At 42.7% G+C, this 17,974-nt stretch overlaps 1 protein-coding gene across 3 annotated transcripts in view; it reads right to left on the reverse strand.

Moving 5' to 3' along the window:
- Arhgef3 (Rho guanine nucleotide exchange factor 3) overlaps positions 1–17,974 on the reverse strand; it is a 169,693-nt gene that overhangs the window by 64,219 nt on the left and 87,500 nt on the right. For 2 of the 3 annotated variants that reach the window (XM_035452829.1, XM_027389618.2), the window contains exon 1: positions 8,845–8,937. The exons of the other annotated variant lie outside the window; for it this stretch is intronic. In XM_035452829.1, the coding sequence (XP_035308720.1) occupies positions 8,845–8,937 (93 nt within the window). Of the gene's footprint in view, positions 1–8,844; positions 8,938–17,974 lie in introns of those variants that run through there. 3 annotated transcript variants of the gene reach the window in all.

Raw genomic sequence — 17,974 nt, forward strand, 5'->3', positions numbered from 1 at the left:
ATCAATCCAACCCACAATGACGACTGAGATCTCTGACACTGTAAGCTAACACAAGACACCACCACCTCTAGTTGTTTTGTCCCAGCACTGGAAGGCTGACACGTACTTTCATCTTTCTCAGCCAAGTCAAAGGATACCGCATGTGTCAAATCTGAGCATAGGATAACAATATTATGAGTTTAGGGAGCAAAATGGAAGGGTGAAATGTGTCTTGATTTCAACATCCCTTCCCCCACGCTTCTCTACATCCATTAGTAAATTATATGGGTTTAAATCAGATTCCACTGTACATATAATTATGTTCAACATTTTTCCTCTTGATATTTTTCAAGGGACACTAAGGTATATTTATTTCTGTTTTTGGTGGTAATGGCTGTAGATGAAGCCCCTGATCCATGGGGCATGGGAGTCATCTTGTTGGTTCTGCTCTCTACTGTAAGTAAATGTGAAAGGATGCTTAGACTGGAATCTGGCAACCGACTTCCATTTCTGACTGTGTCTTCTCCATCTGTATGATCCTGGGGAAATTGCTAATGTTCACTTCCTTTTTAAAACATAATTATACTCAGGTGAGCCAAAGGATATAAAAGTGTTCTAAAATGTATAAAATGCACACAGAAAGAATGGGCATCATTGCAAGTGTCATTACGAACAACTTCAGACACATATTTCCCCCTAAGAGCTAGAACACTAAGTCCAAAGATTAGAATCAAACCTCTTTCATCTTTGACTATGAGTGCATGCATGTCTCTGTGTTCATGGGCACTTGTGTTCCTGTATGTGTGGAGACAAGAGAACAACCCTGGGTTTCCTTCTTTCAGACACCATCTGGACAAGGTTTCTCAGCGGCTAGAACTCACCAAATGGGCTAGGTTGGGGGGCCACAGAGACCAGGGATTGGCCTGTTTCTGTCTTTCTGGTGCTGAGATTATAAATGCGAAACACAAGCCTTCTGTCTTTCAGTAGGCACAAAAATAGTGCATTGTTAGACAATATCCACACCACTCAGTCTTGTCATGTCTATGAAATGAAATAGCTATAATATTATTTGGGTATGAATTAGCCTTTTTCATTTTTGTAATTTCTGTTAAGGCGATCATTTAAAATAATTTTAGCCCACAGTTCTTTGTATGTGAGCTGCCTATCCTATCTTTTGTCTATTTGTCAATAGACAATTTTATGTCTTATAGATTATTAAATGATAGAGATACTAATCTTTGCCCTGTCACTTTTATTTCTAAAATATTTCCTAGGTATTATTATTCTACTTTTCCTTTCTAAGGAAGCATATTGTATAAAAAAGAAACTTTTGTTTATTTAGCATCATAATATAGCACAATTATAGTTATTTCTTTTTTTTTTAAAGATTTCTCTCTCTCTTTTTTAAGATTTTATTTATTATGTATACAATGTTCCGTCTGCATGCATGACTGCAGGCCGGAAGAGGGCATCAGATCTCATTATAGATGGTTGTGAGCCACCATGTAGTTGCTGGGAATTGAACTCGAGACCTCTGGAAGAGCAGTCGGTGCTCTTAACCTCTGAGCCATCTCTCCAGCCCAATTATAGTTATTTCCATGTTGATTAATACTCATGATTTTTGGGCACACTGAGGACATCCAGATGAATAAGTAAAAACAAGAAGGAGAAAGGATGGACACAACCGATGGACACAACTGTGTGGATCGTGAGCAAGGATGTGAAGTGGGTGTAGGAGAGGTACAGTAATGTTTAAATATTTCTGGTACACGAGAAGTACTGCATAGAGCAACAGCTCTGGAAAGCAGTGCTACAACCAAGAACGAGTTTTCAGGGCTGGAGAGATGGCTCAGAGGTTAAGAGCACTGGCTGCTCTTCCAGAGGTCCTGGGGTTCAATTCCCAGTACCCACATAGCAGCTCACAACTCTCTTTAACTTCAGTTCCAGGGGATTCCACACCCTCACACACACATCCATGTAAACAAAACACCAATGCACAAGTAATAAAAAAGTTTTTCTCCTTTAAAGGGATTTTCTCATGAGTCATACTGAACAAAGACAGAAGATGGCCTCACATGCTAAGAGTTCTCTGTCACCAGGAGTGCTAAGCAGAGATTGAATGCATCCAGCAGCTGGATGTGAACTGGGCACCTGTTCCCAACAGACCAGGGTACTTTTTCCTCCTGGGGTACTCTGGGGCAGTGACCTGGGTCATTTCCTTAGCTGGTTCTGTTTCTTAAATCCCTGGAAGCAAAGGCTGTTTTGCTACTCCTTTCCTCCTCAATGTAAGAACAGGAAAGAAAAAAAAAATTCAATGAATTTACCATTAAGCTTTCTGGTTCAGCTCCAATTAATTGAAGTTTACTAATAATCAAGGCTGCCTTCTTGAAAAAGAACACAATGGCCCACGCTAAGAACCATGTCCAAGTGTTTCTAGACTTAAAGTGGACCACTCTTTTCCTAGTCAGTTGAGGGCTCACAAGCCAATCCTAATTAACTTCTGACAGCTTTTTCAAAGCTAATAACCACTGCCTACTAAAACTAAACAATGGAAAACAAAATGGAGAAAAAGGAGCACATTAGAACCCTCCAGCCTTTACTGCCAACAGCGTATGAACTAACAACAGAATAAATGGCAATGCAACCACCGAAAGTACTTCATGTGACAAATTACACAAGGCAACTAAACACATACATCACCACTGAAGGCATCCATGGACACACATACACACACACCATTAATAACAATTAAATTTACAGAAGGCTTTGCAAACTTAGGATGTGATCAGTAATTTATCTTATTTTTATCCAGCAGTTATAAAAACCAGTGGCACTGGTCCACAATTGTGGGGTATCTTTAAAGGGGGGGCACAATTAAAAAATAGATGGTAGTTGGGCCCTCATTATTGGTTTATGGGGCAGGCTGGTGGCTCATGGAGATAAGCAAAATGACTTATAGAAGAATTGACGGTGTCACCTCCACATTTCTGAACATGTAGAATTTTGGCAAAGACCTGCCTCATGGTCTTAAGGCGCATACAGATGAAACTGACAAAACCCTCTCAAGGTAGGACTTGTTATTCTATGAAGTGGGCTGCCAGAGGTACTGACTAGGGGTTGGGTCAATCACTCATTTACGGAAACAATGAGCCTTGGATTGTGAGGCAATTTCTGGGGCAGGCAGGTTCATCCTTCATGTGCTATGTGGTAAAGAGACCAGTGATTTAGTCATTGTGTGGCAATGTGATGTGGTTGGGAAAGTACAGACTTCACAGTCAGACTAAGTTGTGAACCTTGGATTCTTTACCACATTGCTCAGCCATCCTGGAAAGCCATGACATCTTGCTTAGAGTCTTTCCTTCTACAAAAGAGGATGTGCTGAATAGTTTTGTCAACCAGACACAAACTAAAGTCACTGAGAGGAGGGAAACTCAATTAAGAAAATGCTTTTATAATATCAGCCTGTAGGCAACCCTACAAGGCATTCTCTTTTCTTTCTTTCTTTTCTTATCTTTTCTTTTCTTTTCTTTTCTTCTTCTTCTTCTGTTTTTTTTTTTTTTTTTTTTTTTTTTTTTTTTTTTTTTGAGATCAGGGTTTCTCTGTGTAGCCCTAGCCATCCTGGAACTCATTCTGTAGACGAGGCTGGCCTTGAACTCAAAGATCTGCCTGCCTTCACCTTCCCAGTGCTGGGATTAAAGGCGTGTGCCACCACTGCCAGGCTGGCATTTTAATTAGTGATTATTGGGGAAAGCCCAGCCCTTTGTGGGTTGTGCCATCCCTGGGTTGGTAGTCCTGTGTTCTATAAGAAAGCAGGCTGAGAAAGCAATGGGGAGAAAGCCAGTAAGCAGCACCCGTCCATGACCTCTGCATCAGCTCCTGCCTCTAAGTTCCTGCCCTGACTTTGATGATGAACTGTGGTATGGAATCATAAGCCAAGTAAACTCTTTCCCCTCAACTTGCTTTTGGACATGGTGTTTCATCACAGCAATAATAACCCTAACAAAGACGAGAGGTTAACACCAACCTCGTATGATTATTGTGATCATGATCAAAGTGAAGTAAATACAAATGAAGGCTCCCATGCATGGTTATATATGAAAATAGTATTCAGTAAATTAGACAGTAAATTTTTTTTTTTTGGACAAAAGGCCTTGACTTTTGGACACAAGCCTTGCAGTCCAGGCTTGTCCTGAACTCATGAATCCTCCCACCCCTACTTTCTGCTAAGATTACAGGTGTGAGTCACTACACCTGGCTTGATAATACTCATTGAGATTACTATGTGCCAGTACATGAATTATCTCACTTGGTTCTAGGAGGCAGCACTATCATCATCTCTATTTTACCATAGAGAAAACTGATACACAGAGAAGCACAATGGTTTGCCCAAGGTCACTCCACTATCAGGTGGCAGGGAAGATGAGGGGACCCAGATAGTCTTATTCCAGAGCCAATGCCTTGAACAACCTTAAAGTCAACATGTATAGAGTTAACCTTCTTTCCTCTAATATATCTTAGCCAGTATATGCTCATCTTGAAGAACCACATCTCTAAGATGCCCTTACAGCTAAACAAGCCTCAGAGTGATGGCCTAGTGGCCACAATCAGACACTACCACTGAATAATGACATTTCTCTGGGTAACTATGGGACTTTTCAACCTAGTAAAATCTGAGGCCAACTAAGCCATCTAAAGAAATTTTAGGGTCCAGTTGCAATAGTTTCCATGCAGTTGGTCATATATACTGACAGTTCAACATGATATGATGAAGACTCCAAGAAAAGCTAAGCATAGGAAACCAGTGACCACTTAGCCCTGTAACTGGCACTCAAGGAGTGCAGAGCCAAGTGGATAAATACAGTTGTTGACTGGGGAGGCATAAATCAGAGCAGAACACAGTGTCCACCTTGCCAAGCCCTAAAGCTTCAGAGGCACCTTCTCAGTTACATGGTTAAGATAGCAAATTTAAATAAAATATTTATTCAGGGCATTTTATATGACTGTTTTGTATTTCCCTCCATTTTTGTTTTACTTTTCCATTAGATGATTGAAGTACTGAATACTGGAATCCACCAGGAAATCTGGTATTGGATCTTGGATCAGGCTGGATTTTCTTTGTAGATTTCTGCCTTATTCACAAAGGTGGAATGATAATGCATGCTTGTGATGAACTACAACATGACAGGAGTTTTAAGAGAGATCTAGACATGGTAGAATTAGAAAGAGGGTAGAATGCTATAATTTTATATCCAATGTATACCATTATTCATAGAACTATGCAAGGCTCCTGCTTGGGTAAAAACTAGAACCTATACTTTTGGGAGCCCAGGGTATACCTATTATCTGTGTACTGAAATGTTTATAAGCACCAAGAGATAAAGACAATGGCCAGAAATACCACCAACCAAATGAGGCCTGATGCCAAGAAACATCTACACTAAAAGTGAGCAGTCTACCAAAATCCCAGACCAAACACAAAGAAATGTCTGTTTGGATTTCCATTAAAAATGAAACTGAGGGCCAATGAGATGGCTCAGCAGGTAAAAGCACGTGATATACAAACCTGATGGCCTGAGTCCAATCCTCAGATTGTACTTTGGGAGGACAGGAGTAGAAGTTGTCCTCTAACCTCCACATGCCTGAACATACATACACACACACACACACACACACACACACACACACACACACACACAGAGAGAGAGAGAGAGAGAGAGAGAGAGAGAGAGAGAAACATAAAGTTGACCCAAAACTCTTAAAAGCCTGTTCTCATTCTTAATTTTCTTAATCACACTTGGCTACTGAACCTAATGGCTATTTTAAACAAACCCCACCATGGGGAAACAGACTTTTAAGTGGAAATCAGTCTGGTTCAATAGCAATATCAGCTTCCCTCTTAGTATATGGGTGTTTATTATTTAGGTACAATATTTAGATATTCATAGCACCTACCCGTCCTAGAGTGAGCACTCCCTCCCAACAGGAGGTGATCAAAGTTCTCATGAACATGAAAATGGAGATAAACTGAGCAAAGTTGTGTCAATGATCAGAAGAAATAAACTGCTCATGTCATATGACATTCTTTTGTAAAAATCCAGAGCTATGTACCAAGCTCCTCACATTTCAGTTATGATTACAGCTGAACAATCATAGGCTTAAACATTTGTGCTGGGTGGTGGTGGCTCATGCTTTAAATCCCAGCAATCAGGAGGCAATGGCAGGTGGATCTCTGCCTTTCCAGGCCAGCCTGATCTACAAATTGAGGTCCAGGACAGCCAAAACTATACAAAAAACCCTGTCTCGAAAAATAACAACAACAAAAAGAAGCAGTATTTTATACAAAATATCAGATGTGCACTATCATAACCTATATATATATATAATATATATATATATATATATATATTAAAGTTTAAAATAGATTTTTTAAAGAAAAACCTTAAATATATATAATTTTTTACTGGAAGCTGCCACTGAAATAAAAAAGAAGCATTTAAGTTAAATCCTAAAGAGAAACTTTATTATTTACTTTTAAGAGAAGCATCTGCATCATTTTACTCAGGTACGTGGCATCTGGTGTGCACCAAAGCCTGCTCCTCCCCCGTTTCTGTTAAGTGGCCATCACCTTGCTGGTGCCTGAGTGCTAACAGGAACTGGCTGGTGCCATGCTGCACACATGATCCTCCCTAGAGGGTATTCAAGCGGAACTGCCATCACACAATTGTACCAGGCATAGGTGCTCAGGCACAAGTACCACTGAAGGTCAACGAGTTTTTATCAACCCAAGAAGGCCTTCAGATAGACCAGTTTCCTTTTATTATTGTTATTGTTCTTTTTACAAAGAAAAAACTATCTCTTAAAAAAAGAAACTTTCATAGGACCTAACAATCAATATCTACTTTCTTTATAAACAATTATATAATCACATTTTTAAAAAAGACAGTGATTTTTTTTAAAGACATTTCCAAATACTGGCGACACCTACTGGCAGAAAATATATTTCAGTCCGCCGCTTGCAAGAAGTATGGTCTGAAGAGGTTGCCTTTTGTGCTGACAGAAACGAGAAAACTTCCCCCAGAAGCCAGTTAGGTTTCTTTTTACTAACTAACTATGCGTATCTCCACTATTAGGAAGTGATTTACACCTGGCCAAGGAAGTTGGAGGCACATATCTCTGCCTCAAGTTGTGTAAAGTGTACTTTTATTATGGCAAAAATAATTATAAAAAAACTCAATGTCAATATCTGAAAAATATTTACCAACTATTTCCCAAAAGCATTTATCTCCCATCCTTGTTTTTACACAAGCACATCCTCACAAAGAGAAAAATAAAGCATATTTTATTTTGTGGATGTTGCTATTTCTCCAACTAGCCATGAAGAAAACTGGCATAACAGTTCATGAATTTTTACAGTGTAGTCTACAGACTATGACTAGCAAGAAATGAATACGCAGGCAGGTTTAGTTAAGCCTTTACCAAAGAACCACAAAACACAGGACAGAGAGATAGAAAAAAAAAACTGGTCAGAATCCACAGCTATTTTAACTATTGTTTTCTTTGGCCCACTTTAATTTATTAACCAAATTGGTTTTTGCTTTTTCTCCTCCCAGGAGTCTGAGGAGCCATTAGCTCCACTGCTATTGAAAACCCATATCCATTCCTGAACAACCTGAACTCCACAAAGGTGCCGTTCTATCCAAACAAATGAGAACCCACCACACTTCCACAGCTGCTGAGACTAAAAACTCTAAAAATATTCAACTGAGCTAGGGAAAGGAGAGAGATTTAGCCTGTACTCAGCATACAAAAAAAACGGGACTATAACCAGAGACTTCTGGAGTCCTGTTGGGGGTGGGGTGGGAGCGATCTATAGGAGGAAATGAATCTCTGATGCTACGCCCCCTCCCCACCTATACAGAATTCAGTGAGTCAAGCGCACACACTGAACAAACTTGAGTGTGGTGTGTAGGTGGAACTCAATCGAGACACCTGCCTCCAGCTTTACAGCCCACCCTTGTCTTGGTTCTCAGACTGAGACGGAGGAGAGTGGGAACCCCCCACTCCCCCACACACCAAGATGATCTGGTCCTATGGACTCCACCACAGCAAAGCTGGGGTCTGATAAAGGAACCGCCTTCTCCAAACCTCTCAAAAATGAGGATCGCCTTCTCCTCCAGCTGAACCTAACCAACTTCAAAGGGCAGTCAGAGACAAGACACATGGGGGGAAAAGTCAAATCAAACTGAGAGGACTTCCTCAGTTACCCAAAGGCCTAACGAAGTTCCCAGGAAGGGAACTGCTTCCAGTATTTCAGTGCAGCTTCTCATTCACCAAGGTATAATTCATTTCAGCAGTCACGAAGAAGATCATCAATTACTCATTTAGCTCAACTAAATGACGACAGCCTCTTCTATTGGTTACATGTGACAAGTAAAAGTGCCCTGTCCAGCCCTTGCTCTCAAACAGCTGCAAAACCAAGTTGTGTCTCGTCTGGTTGGCCGTCTCAACCGGTCCCCAAGAACTTAAGGCTCTCTCAACCCTGGCCGGGGAAGGGGAGACATTGCTTTACTGACTGGCTCTTTGCTGACACCTAGGTCTTCCTGGCAGGTCAGGGGTAGGTGTCTGCCGGCTCTAGACAGAGACGCTCGCTCGGGCAGGAAAGAGGCAGCGGCGAGGAGCTGCAGTTCCCGGGCGCAGGGAGAGGGGCAGGGATAGGGGACTCACAGAGAAGACCTGAGAGGGAAACATTTCAAGTGGCAATCGGGAGAAACGCAGCACGCAGGGGAGATGGAAAGAAAGAGAACAGTACACAGGGTAAGGCGGCGGAGGAGCCGGGAGGTGCAGGTGGTGGAGGGCGCGTCCTACCTCGTCCTTGGCCGCCCCGCTGCCCAGGGGTGCCTCCAAGCTGCAGTTCGCCCTCTTGACAGTGAGGTAGAAGGGGTAATCTTTGGCCACCATGGCGGCTGCCGGGCCTGCCCTTTGGGATGTCACAGCTGGCGCCAGGCGACAACAAAAATCCCGGGTGAAAGAGGGCCCGAGCTCCACGGTGCCGGCAGCGGCGACGCGGACACCTACAGCTGCTTCTAGCCGGGTGGACCCGACGCTGGGGCTCCAGAGGGAGGGGAGGGGCCGCTTCAGGACACGCCCACGGAGGGCGGGCGAGTGGGCGGGGCTAGAGAGGCCCACCCATTCCTCCTAGGAGCGCCAGGTGCGAACTTGCAGACACCTCTAGCGTCTGGGGTGGTTCTGCCAGCTTTAGGGACCTCAGGGAATACACTCACAGAGCCGCCACACAGGAGACCGCTCCACTAGTAGAACAGTCGGTTGTGAGAAGATAGAGCAAAGGGCCTGTAGAGAGGTAAAGCTGCAAGCCAGACAGCACATTTTTTTATTATTTATTTATTTTTGGTTTTTCCTCTGTAGCTTTGGAGCCTGTCCTGGAAGTCGCTCTGTAGACCAGGCTGATCTCGAACTCACAGAAATCCGCCTGTCTCTGGCTCCGGAGTGCTGGGATTAAAGGTGTGCGTCACTACCACCTCGCTCTTTTTGGAGGGCGGGGGTTGGGGGGAGACAGGGTCTCTCTTCATAGCTCTAGCTGTCCTCGACGCTTCTTTTTTTTTTTAAATGAAAGTTATTGGGGGTAAAAGTAGCCCAAACAGTAAAATGCACCCATTTTAAATGGGCAGTTCACTGAGTTCTGAAAAAAAGCACCGTGTAACCACATCCTTCACAGCCGAGAGGTAAATCCTTTCCACCACGCACTGAGTCCCCTCCAGCCGTTCGCCCGTACACCCACGCTGACTAATTTCGTCTGTTTCCAGCCTAAAGCGAAGACCACGCCTTCAGGGATCTTTTCTGGGGAAGCGTAGACGTTGTAAATGCCCAAGAAGCAATTACAAAGTCGTTGCTGGAGCTCTGCCCAAGCCAGTAAAAAACAAACAAAACTAGAAACAATGGTAACATTCTCAGTCTCAGTCGAGAGAGCTTAAGTAAACTTTCCTCGCGATAGAATACTACCTCATAGCGATCAGAAAGAAGATGGGTCTATGGGTGTAGAACTGAAAGATCTCCTTTATTCTGGCCTCAATTTGAGAATAATTGCAAAGGGCTGGAATTACAGATCTTTGGTAGAGTAGTTAGCAAGGATGAGGTCCTGAGTTCAATGTCTAGCATCTAAAATACAATAATGTGTAACAAAACAGTACAATACCACTTGTGTTAAAAGCACATCTACAAAGAGAGTACTTTTTTCCCTGTATTTTCTACAAAGACATACTTAGAGGTCAACAACATTGAGTGTCTGAAAGAATCTGCAGCAAGCTTACACTGTCCCTGATGGCAGAGGAGAAACATCTGGGACTAGAAAGGGTTAGAATTAGTGGATAAAGGGACTTTAAAGTTACAGCTAATGTTTTTCAATTTCTTACAAGAATAATATATTCACCTGTCACTCAGAAAAGAAGAGATTGATTTTCTTAAAGTTATAATTTCCTCAAAATACAAATTACATTTGTTGTAAACTTCACTATGGTGTCTTTCCATACTCGTGAAAAAGGCACGGATACATCAGGAGTTGGTACAGGGAGATACTGACTCTTCGTTTTGCTTCTTGGATGAGAGGGAGACAGTGTGATGGAGAAATTTAGACCCCGTTTCAGTATTCTGTTTCCAGATGAGGTCAGAACCTACCAGTTCCTACTTTCACTGGCAGGAAACTGCTTAATGTGTAGATCTTCCATGCCAGGTACCAAATCCACATCCTGGCACCAAAACCACCTATCTTCTTGCCTGACTGCCTGCCTTTGGATGCAGGAAGAATTGTATGTGTAAACAGGGCTCCTAAATGATGGGTTCCTATTGAGACTGGATTTTCTTCCCAAGTATAGAACCTGAAGCAAAAACTGGAAAGCGGAAGCAAAAGAGGCATGGAGATGGGAGGAGCACCTTAGACTTGCTAATTTTCCCTGATGGTATTTCTGTTCAATCTTTTCAGCCTGAGCTGCACTGAAGGTGAGTACTCACCAACACATTCATATTCCCTGCAAGCTTGGCCAAGTATAGTGGAGGGCTGAAGGGAACTCCATCTCCAAGGACAGCCAACCAAACCAGGCCTACAGGCAGTGACATGTCCCAGAGCCAAAGCACCCTGGGCCTCTCCTCCTTTTCCTTTCGATGCTCTTCCAGGACTCACTGACAATCTCAACACAAGACCCTGGGCACCAACAGTTCATCTGGGAATGAGCTTCTATCCTTATGAAGTTTTCTGGGCTTTGTTCTCCAGTTGGAAAACATACTTACAGCACTTAATGGGGAGTTACCCCAACAAATTACCACAGCCCTGGTATTGGCGTGCTGTTTTTCATTTGTCTGCTTTTTGAGACAGGGTTTTTCTGTATAACAGCCCTGGCTGTCCTGAAACTCTCTTTGTATACCAGGCTGGCCTCAAACTCACAGGGATCCACCTGTCTCTGCCTGGTTAGTGCTGGGATTAAAGGTGTGGTCACCACAGCCTGGCATGGGCGCTTTCTTCAATATTCTTAGGATAGCCAGGCAGTGTGACACCAAAAACACAGGGTGACAATAAGTAAACCCTTAAAAATGGGGGAAGAAGGGCTGCAGAGATGGCTCAGCAATTAAAAGCATCTGCTTCTCTTTAGGAGGATCCAAGTTCAATTCCTAGCACCCACATCAGGTAGCTCACAACCACCCATAACTCCAGAGGATCTGATTTCTGGTCTCCAATGACACTCATACACATGAGAAAACACACGAAAAATAGGGGAGAGAAATTGAGCCCCAAGTTTGATTATTGTACAGCAAATAACAATCATATTACATAATAAGCCTACCATATACATTTTTCTCTTAAGATTTTGTTTTTTGCCTTTCTTTAAAAATACTAGGAACCATAAAATTAGTGAATAACATACATGCAGAAAACTTTTTTAAACTATTTCTCTAGGCTTGGAAAGAAGGATGGAGGGAGAAAGGGAGAATTGCTAATAGTCTGTAACTAATAACTACTGCAAAAAGGGCTAAGCTCCAAAATGAGTGTGAAAGTTATGATGGAAATCTCCAGGGTCATTGGGTTCTGATTCTTCCAGGTTTTCACAGACTGAATGTTTTACCACCAAATAGGATCCTCATCTTTAAATTCTTAAAGATATGTACGTACATACATACATACATACATACATATATACATTAAAGATACACACACACACACACACACACACACACACACACACACACGTTACAATAAAGCCCATACACTAGGCTAGCAATTTGGGATATGATATACAAGCTATGTATGTGGTCCACAGGACAATTTTTAACAGTGTTTCTCACCCTGTGCAAATTTCTGCCTTGTTTCCAGGTTCCAGGCCTCTCCCTCTGCTTCATTATTTGCTGACTGGGGACTGGGCAAACTGTCTGGGATTCTAAGTAGGAGTGTGAGTGACCAAAGACTGTTAGCCAACAGGCTGCCCGATGAGAAGGATCCCAAGTACAGAGCCAGGCTAGAGTCTGATTTTGAGGGAGGCTAGACCAGCCCAGCAAGGTCTCCCAGCTGAGCAATTGCAGTGAGTGTTCCACCGGCCTCGCCACTGTGTGTGTGTGTGTGTGTGTGTGTGTGTGTGTGTGTGTGTGTGTGTGTGTGTGTGTGTGTGTGTGTGTGTGTTTACAGTTTAGGAACAATACTGCCAACAGCAGCTTTCCTAACAGCAACAGCACAAAACACCTTTCAGAGCTCTCCTTCAGCACAACCAGTTATAATCTTATAAAATGCTTCACAGCCAGGCAGTGTTCTTCTGGAGCCAGGAGCCTGGAGACTGGAATCAAGAAGCCTGTTCTGCATTTCCAGGAACGATGCCAAGCACAAAGCTGTGGTCTCCTTTGTGCTGTGCAGGTCATTTTGTGCTTTTGTGCTGCTGAGGGGTTGGGACCCTGCAGCCATGCTTGCTACTGGTGATGAGTCCTTTTTAACCTAGCAGATGATCAGGTGTGGCTAGGAGCCTATTCACCCACTACTCAAAACAGACCCATCATGGGGCTAAAATCTCAGAGGATAAAGGGGCTGTGACCATCTCTGCCAGCAGCACCATGCTCTATCCTATCAGCACTGCCCTGAATATCAGGGTTAGATTTCTCTTTTTCTTAAAGGTTCACTCATGGATAAGAGTGATTCATTCGTTCATCAAATATGCATTGGTGCTTCCTTGATTAGCTACTTCTCTGGTTTTCTTCCCATTCTTAAGCTTCCCTGCTGGGCAGATATTTACTCAATAAATATGGTCCAATTTTAGATACGGCCTTTCAGATGAAACCTCTGTGGCACGTTATGCATCACAGAAGAAGCCAGTCTGCCAAGGCTCAGCCTCTCACCATGCAAACCTCTGTGGCTTCCCTGGCACCTGTAACCAGCATATCTTCTACTGGCTAACCAGACAGGGTCATGCAAGTACCTGTTGGGAACTCACATGTTCCAACATCTCTCCCCTCCCCTTTCTTTTGGGTGATGGTCCCAGTTAATGATCAAGCTCCCTCTCCTTTCTTCAACTTCAGTCTTGGTGGGAGGAAGGGGGAGAAGAAAGCAGGGAACTCTGAGGAATCAGGGCTGTGATGTACTGCCACACAAACAATATTGGTACACACAGCTGCATCTAAAGTCACACCCATTGGTACTTCCTCCCGCCTGGGGATGAGCCTGCTGACTCCAAGACAGATTGGTAAAAATCTAACTCTGGGTATTCTACAGCTGGAAGACTTAATTCTTGTATTATCCAAAATGTTTTGTTTTCAGGAACAAGTCTTTTTAAAAAAAAGTCAATTAATTTAAAACAATAACCAACAAACAAAACCCGAAACCAGTTATTGGTTGTTTTATTTTACTCTTTGGCTCTTTCAGGGGCCTTCCACCCAGCTCCCAAATAAATACATACAGACTTTTTCTTACTTATGAATCCCCAGCCTTAGCCAGGCTTGTTTCTTACCAGCTTTTCTTAAATTATCCCATCTACCTTTTGCCTCTGGGCTTTTACCTTTCTCTGTTTTTACCTATCTTTCTTTACTTCTTACTCCCTGACTTGCTGTGTGACTGTATGGCTGGCCCCTAAAGTCCTTTCCTTTTCCTTTTCTCTCCCTTGATACTCCTCCCAGATTTCTCCTCCTATTTATTCTGTCTGGCAACTCCACCTATCACTCTCCTGCCTAGCTATTGGCCATTCAGCTCTTTATTAAGCCAATCAGGTGTTTTAGACAGGCAAAGTAACACAACTTCACGGAGTTAAACAAAAGTTAAATAAAAGAATGCAACACATTTTTGCATCATTAAAACAAATGTTACACAGCATAAACAAATGTAATACATCTTAAATTAATATTCTACTACAAAAACTTTTTCCTTGATTGAACTAATTCTGTGGATTGTCAACCATCATGTCAAAATAAAAAAGTGTTAAAGTTTTATAAAATTCGACTGTGTCGATATGCCATGACCTCTGTATTTCTTGTCCTCTGGTTTATCAGAGCAATGGTTTACAGTTAGAGGTGATGCTGTCTCTTGGCCACCTTTGGCAATGTCTACATGCTTTTTTTTTTGATAGAGTCTTATTAAGAAGAGCCTAGGCTGGCCTGGAACTCACCCCGTAACCCAGGCTGACTTCAACTCACAGAAATCCTCCTGCCTTAGCTTCCAAAGTGCTGGCATTACAAGCATGTACCAGATAAATGCATTTTAACATTTTCTCTGGAAGATGCCAGAATTCATTGGCATCTAGTGGTAAAGACTGGGATGCTGGTAATGACAATGCATGTATAGCCTCCCAACAAAGAATGAGTGCATCCAAGATGCCAACAGTGCCACTGATAAACTGTATTGTATTAAGAGAGCAGAGTGAGCCCCCGCATTGTGTACCCCTTTAGTTCCAGCACTTGGAAGACAGAGGCAGGTGGATCTCTGTGAGTTCGAGGCCAGCCTGTCTACAGTGCTAATTCTGGGACAATCAGAGTTATCACACATAGAAACGAAATCCTGACTCAAGAAATAAAAAATAAATAAATAAAAGAAAGGAAAGAAAGAGAAATAATTTACTAAAGTATGCAATGTGATCCCTTGTAAGACACCAGAGAAGTGTGACGACAGGGCCTGGGAAAGTGACTGAGTAATTAAAGCGCCTGCCACATAAGCACAGGACTAGAGTTCAGATCCTTAGCATTCACATAAAAGCCTGGGTGACCATGGTGGCCACCTATGCCACCAGTGCTTAGGCAGAGACAGCGGATTCCAGGACAAGCTAGGCAACTCCTGGTTCAAATGAGAGAACCTGCTTCAGGAAATAAAGTGAAGAAACATCAAGGTAGACACCTGACACCAACCTCTGGCCTTTACATACACATATATGAACACACACACCAGACATACGGTCACAAGCAAAAAAAAAAAAAAAAAAAGTGAAGGCAAATGTGAATAATAACACACAACAGTGCTCATGTCATTGGACCTACACTGGGACATTTGACATCTGAGCAGTCAGGAGCAATATTTCCTTGCATTGCTTGAAGTGGAATTGACTGGAAAGCTTAACTAAACCAATAGCCTGGGGTCCTCTGAACTGGCATCTTTGTCAGGGGAGCTTAGATATTTGTATATTTGATCAACACTGTCAAAGAGCCTGTTCAGAACAGTGAGCTGGTCCACAGTGTTCCCCTTCCTCACTTGCCATTAGCAGGGTTCTAACCACAGATCTTTGGTCATGAGTATCTGGGGATGCTTAGCCCAATGTTATAGCATCAAAATCCAGAATGTGCAAAGAAAACGATTTATTGGTCCATGCAAATTATCATGCACTGGGGATCTAGAAAGCGCCAGGCAACATGCTATCTACTTATGGGTGCATAAGGGATACAATGAAAAATGTGCAAGTCCACACTTCAACTCAGCTCCCAGCAAAGCCACCCACCAGGAGGCATGTTCTGACACTTGGGATTGGATTTACAATCTGGTATCCAGGGCTCCAAATAAAAACACACTTATCTTCATAGCCAAGAGGCACAACTGCATTTAAGTTTTTAAAAAATTAGCTGTAGAGAATGAAAGGAAGGCTGTTGGCTTGAAATGTTTACCTGCAAAAAGACCTGGGGCTGGGGTGTGTGTGTATGTGTGTGTGTGGGGGTGTTCTGTAGAAGACCTTAATTATAGAACTAGTCCGACCAGAAAGAACAGGTTCAGGGACTCTTGGCAAGTATGTGTCTCATCTGGTGGGAGCAGAAATTGGCTGGTGTGCTGTAGAGCTGCAACGGGCCCAGAAGCTGAAATGTCCCAGGTGTTTTGGGCATAGTGAGAGTTTTGTAGGGACTTGAAGGGGGTGGGTTAACTGAGCACTTTAGCCAAGTAGGAGCTGAGTGAAGAGAGCTTCTGGTTTTTATTATTTTATTGTATTTTTTTAGCAGACACTCATAAAGCCAGGCTGATTTAAAACTCATTATGTAGTTGAAGATGACCTTGAACTCTTGTTCCTCCCACCTCTGCCTCCTAAATTTTGGGATTACAAGCCTGTGCCACCACTTCTTGTTTATGCTGCTCCGGGGAACCAAGGGCTTCCTGCATGATGGGCAAGCCCTCTGCCAGATGAACCACCTCTCTCCTGATTGATTTGATTCCCCCCAGCTGACATGCAAGCCCAAGCTCAGCAAACGCAGTTCCCATGTGTCCACAGTTCTGATCAAACTAAAAGTTTTGACAACAAAAGAATGGGCAGAAAAGTGCCATGACTTAGTTCTCCTTGATGGCATTATCGTCTGCTTTTTCACGTTGACATCATCAGTACAAATACTCATGGTTTTGCCTGGTTAACTCTCAATCAAGGCTATCTGTGACCCCCATGGCTAGGGTAACCCTCACTTTGTCTCCTCAAAGTGCTGAGTACCCCTCTCATTCAAATATTCCTCTATCAATAGATCTTTTATCTCTACTGTTTTACCACAGTCAGGTCTAGTGTGGGGTGTAGGAGGGGTCATAGATTTTTACCTATATTGCAAGCCAAATCAGTTCTGGTTCTTTCAACCATACTGGCACATATCAAACTATGAAAAGAAAATTGAAATAGGACCGGTAAGAGATGTCATTGAAGAGGTAAATCTAGAGGGCTCTCCCACCCATCTCCCAAAGTAACAGAATGTAGTTTCTTTTAAATATTGTTTTAAATTATATATATGTATCTGTATGTTGTGGGTATGTACACAGAGTTCAAGTGAATGAGGAGGCCAGAGGTATTGTGAACCCCCTGAAGTGGGTGCTGGAAGAACAGTACAAGTTCTTAACAAATGACTTTTGTATTAGTATTTTTTATTTATGGAGAATGTAATACATGCAAATAATAATTTTGATCATATCCCCTCTCTCTGACTCCTTCTAGATCCAACTTCATGCCCCCGCCCAACTTAATGCTATTCTTTTTCAAATAACCCAGAGTCCAATTAGTACTGCTCATACACACATGGGTGGGGGAACATCCACCTAAGCTTAGTCGAACTACCAGAGACCACATCCCTAAAGCAAACTGACTTTCTCCTAGCATCCATCAGTTGTTAATAGCTCCTCAGCTCAGCACTTACGTACCTTCCCCAATGTGTCATAGCATAGTGTTTGGGATAGGACTAGGAAGTCATATGCAGATAGGCTTCCAGAAATTTTGAAAAGTAGTCATGCCTTAGCTTTCTGATGGTCCAAAATTCATGGAAACAACTTTGAAACTTAGGGCGCTTTGTTCTCTCTCAGTAGGGCCTGAAAGGCTGACTTTGGTGAGGGGAGGAGGAGGATTTTATTTGGTGTTTAAGAAGATACCACATAGCTCCAATCTGGTTTCCAGGAAGATGTTAATATGTAAACTCAACCTCATTTCATTTTTTGAGACATTGTCTCGTTTTTTGCTGCCCAGGCCGCTCTTGAGTTTCTAAGTTCTGAGTCCTGCCTCAGCCTTCTGAGTATCTGAGACTA

This window comes from Cricetulus griseus (assembly GCF_003668045.3).
Source record: "Cricetulus griseus strain 17A/GY chromosome 1 unlocalized genomic scaffold, alternate assembly CriGri-PICRH-1.0 chr1_1, whole genome shotgun sequence".
In the NCBI taxonomy this organism is placed as follows: domain Eukaryota; kingdom Metazoa; phylum Chordata; class Mammalia; order Rodentia; family Cricetidae; genus Cricetulus; species Cricetulus griseus.